This window comes from Fukomys damarensis, unplaced genomic scaffold, assembly GCF_012274545.1.
Source record: "Fukomys damarensis isolate Sample0158 unplaced genomic scaffold, DMR_v1.0_HiC HiC_scaffold_31, whole genome shotgun sequence".
Taxonomy (NCBI): Eukaryota; Metazoa; Chordata; class Mammalia; order Rodentia; family Bathyergidae; genus Fukomys; species Fukomys damarensis.
In genome coordinates this window covers 16,819,889-16,820,209 of record NW_022900943.1, presented here as the reverse complement: position 1 = coordinate 16,820,209, position 321 = coordinate 16,819,889, and the positions used below count along the sequence as shown (strand labels likewise).

General features: G+C 67.0%; 1 protein-coding gene across 1 annotated transcript in view; it reads right to left on the bottom strand.

The window, feature by feature from the left end:
* Nucleotides 1–321, bottom strand: part of Foxd4 (forkhead box D4) — a 1,720-nt gene that overhangs the window by 680 nt on the left and 719 nt on the right. Inside the window, exon 2 of the mRNA XM_033757699.1 lies at nucleotides 5–319. Within this exon, the coding sequence (XP_033613590.1) occupies nucleotides 5–319 (315 nt within the window). The remainder of the gene's footprint in view (nucleotides 1–4; nucleotides 320–321) is intronic.

The window sequence follows — 321 nt, the reverse complement described above, 5'->3', positions numbered from 1 at the left end:
GCGCCGGAGGAAGCTGCCGTTGTCGAACATGTCCTGGGAGGCAGGGTCCAGGCTCCAGTAGTTGCCCTTGCCCGGGTGGCCCGGCTCGCGGGGGATTTTGACGAAGCAGTCGTTGAGCGAGAGGTTGTGTCGGATGCTGTTCTGCCAGGCGGGGAACTTGCGGCGGTAGTAGGGGAAGCGGCCGCTGATGAAGGCGCAGATGCCACTGAGTGTGAGGCGCTTGTGCGGGCTCTGCAGAATGGCCATGGTGATGAGCGCGATGTACGAGTAGGGGGGCTTCGGCGGCTGCCGGGCGTCTCCAGGGGCCGCCGCGGACCCCGG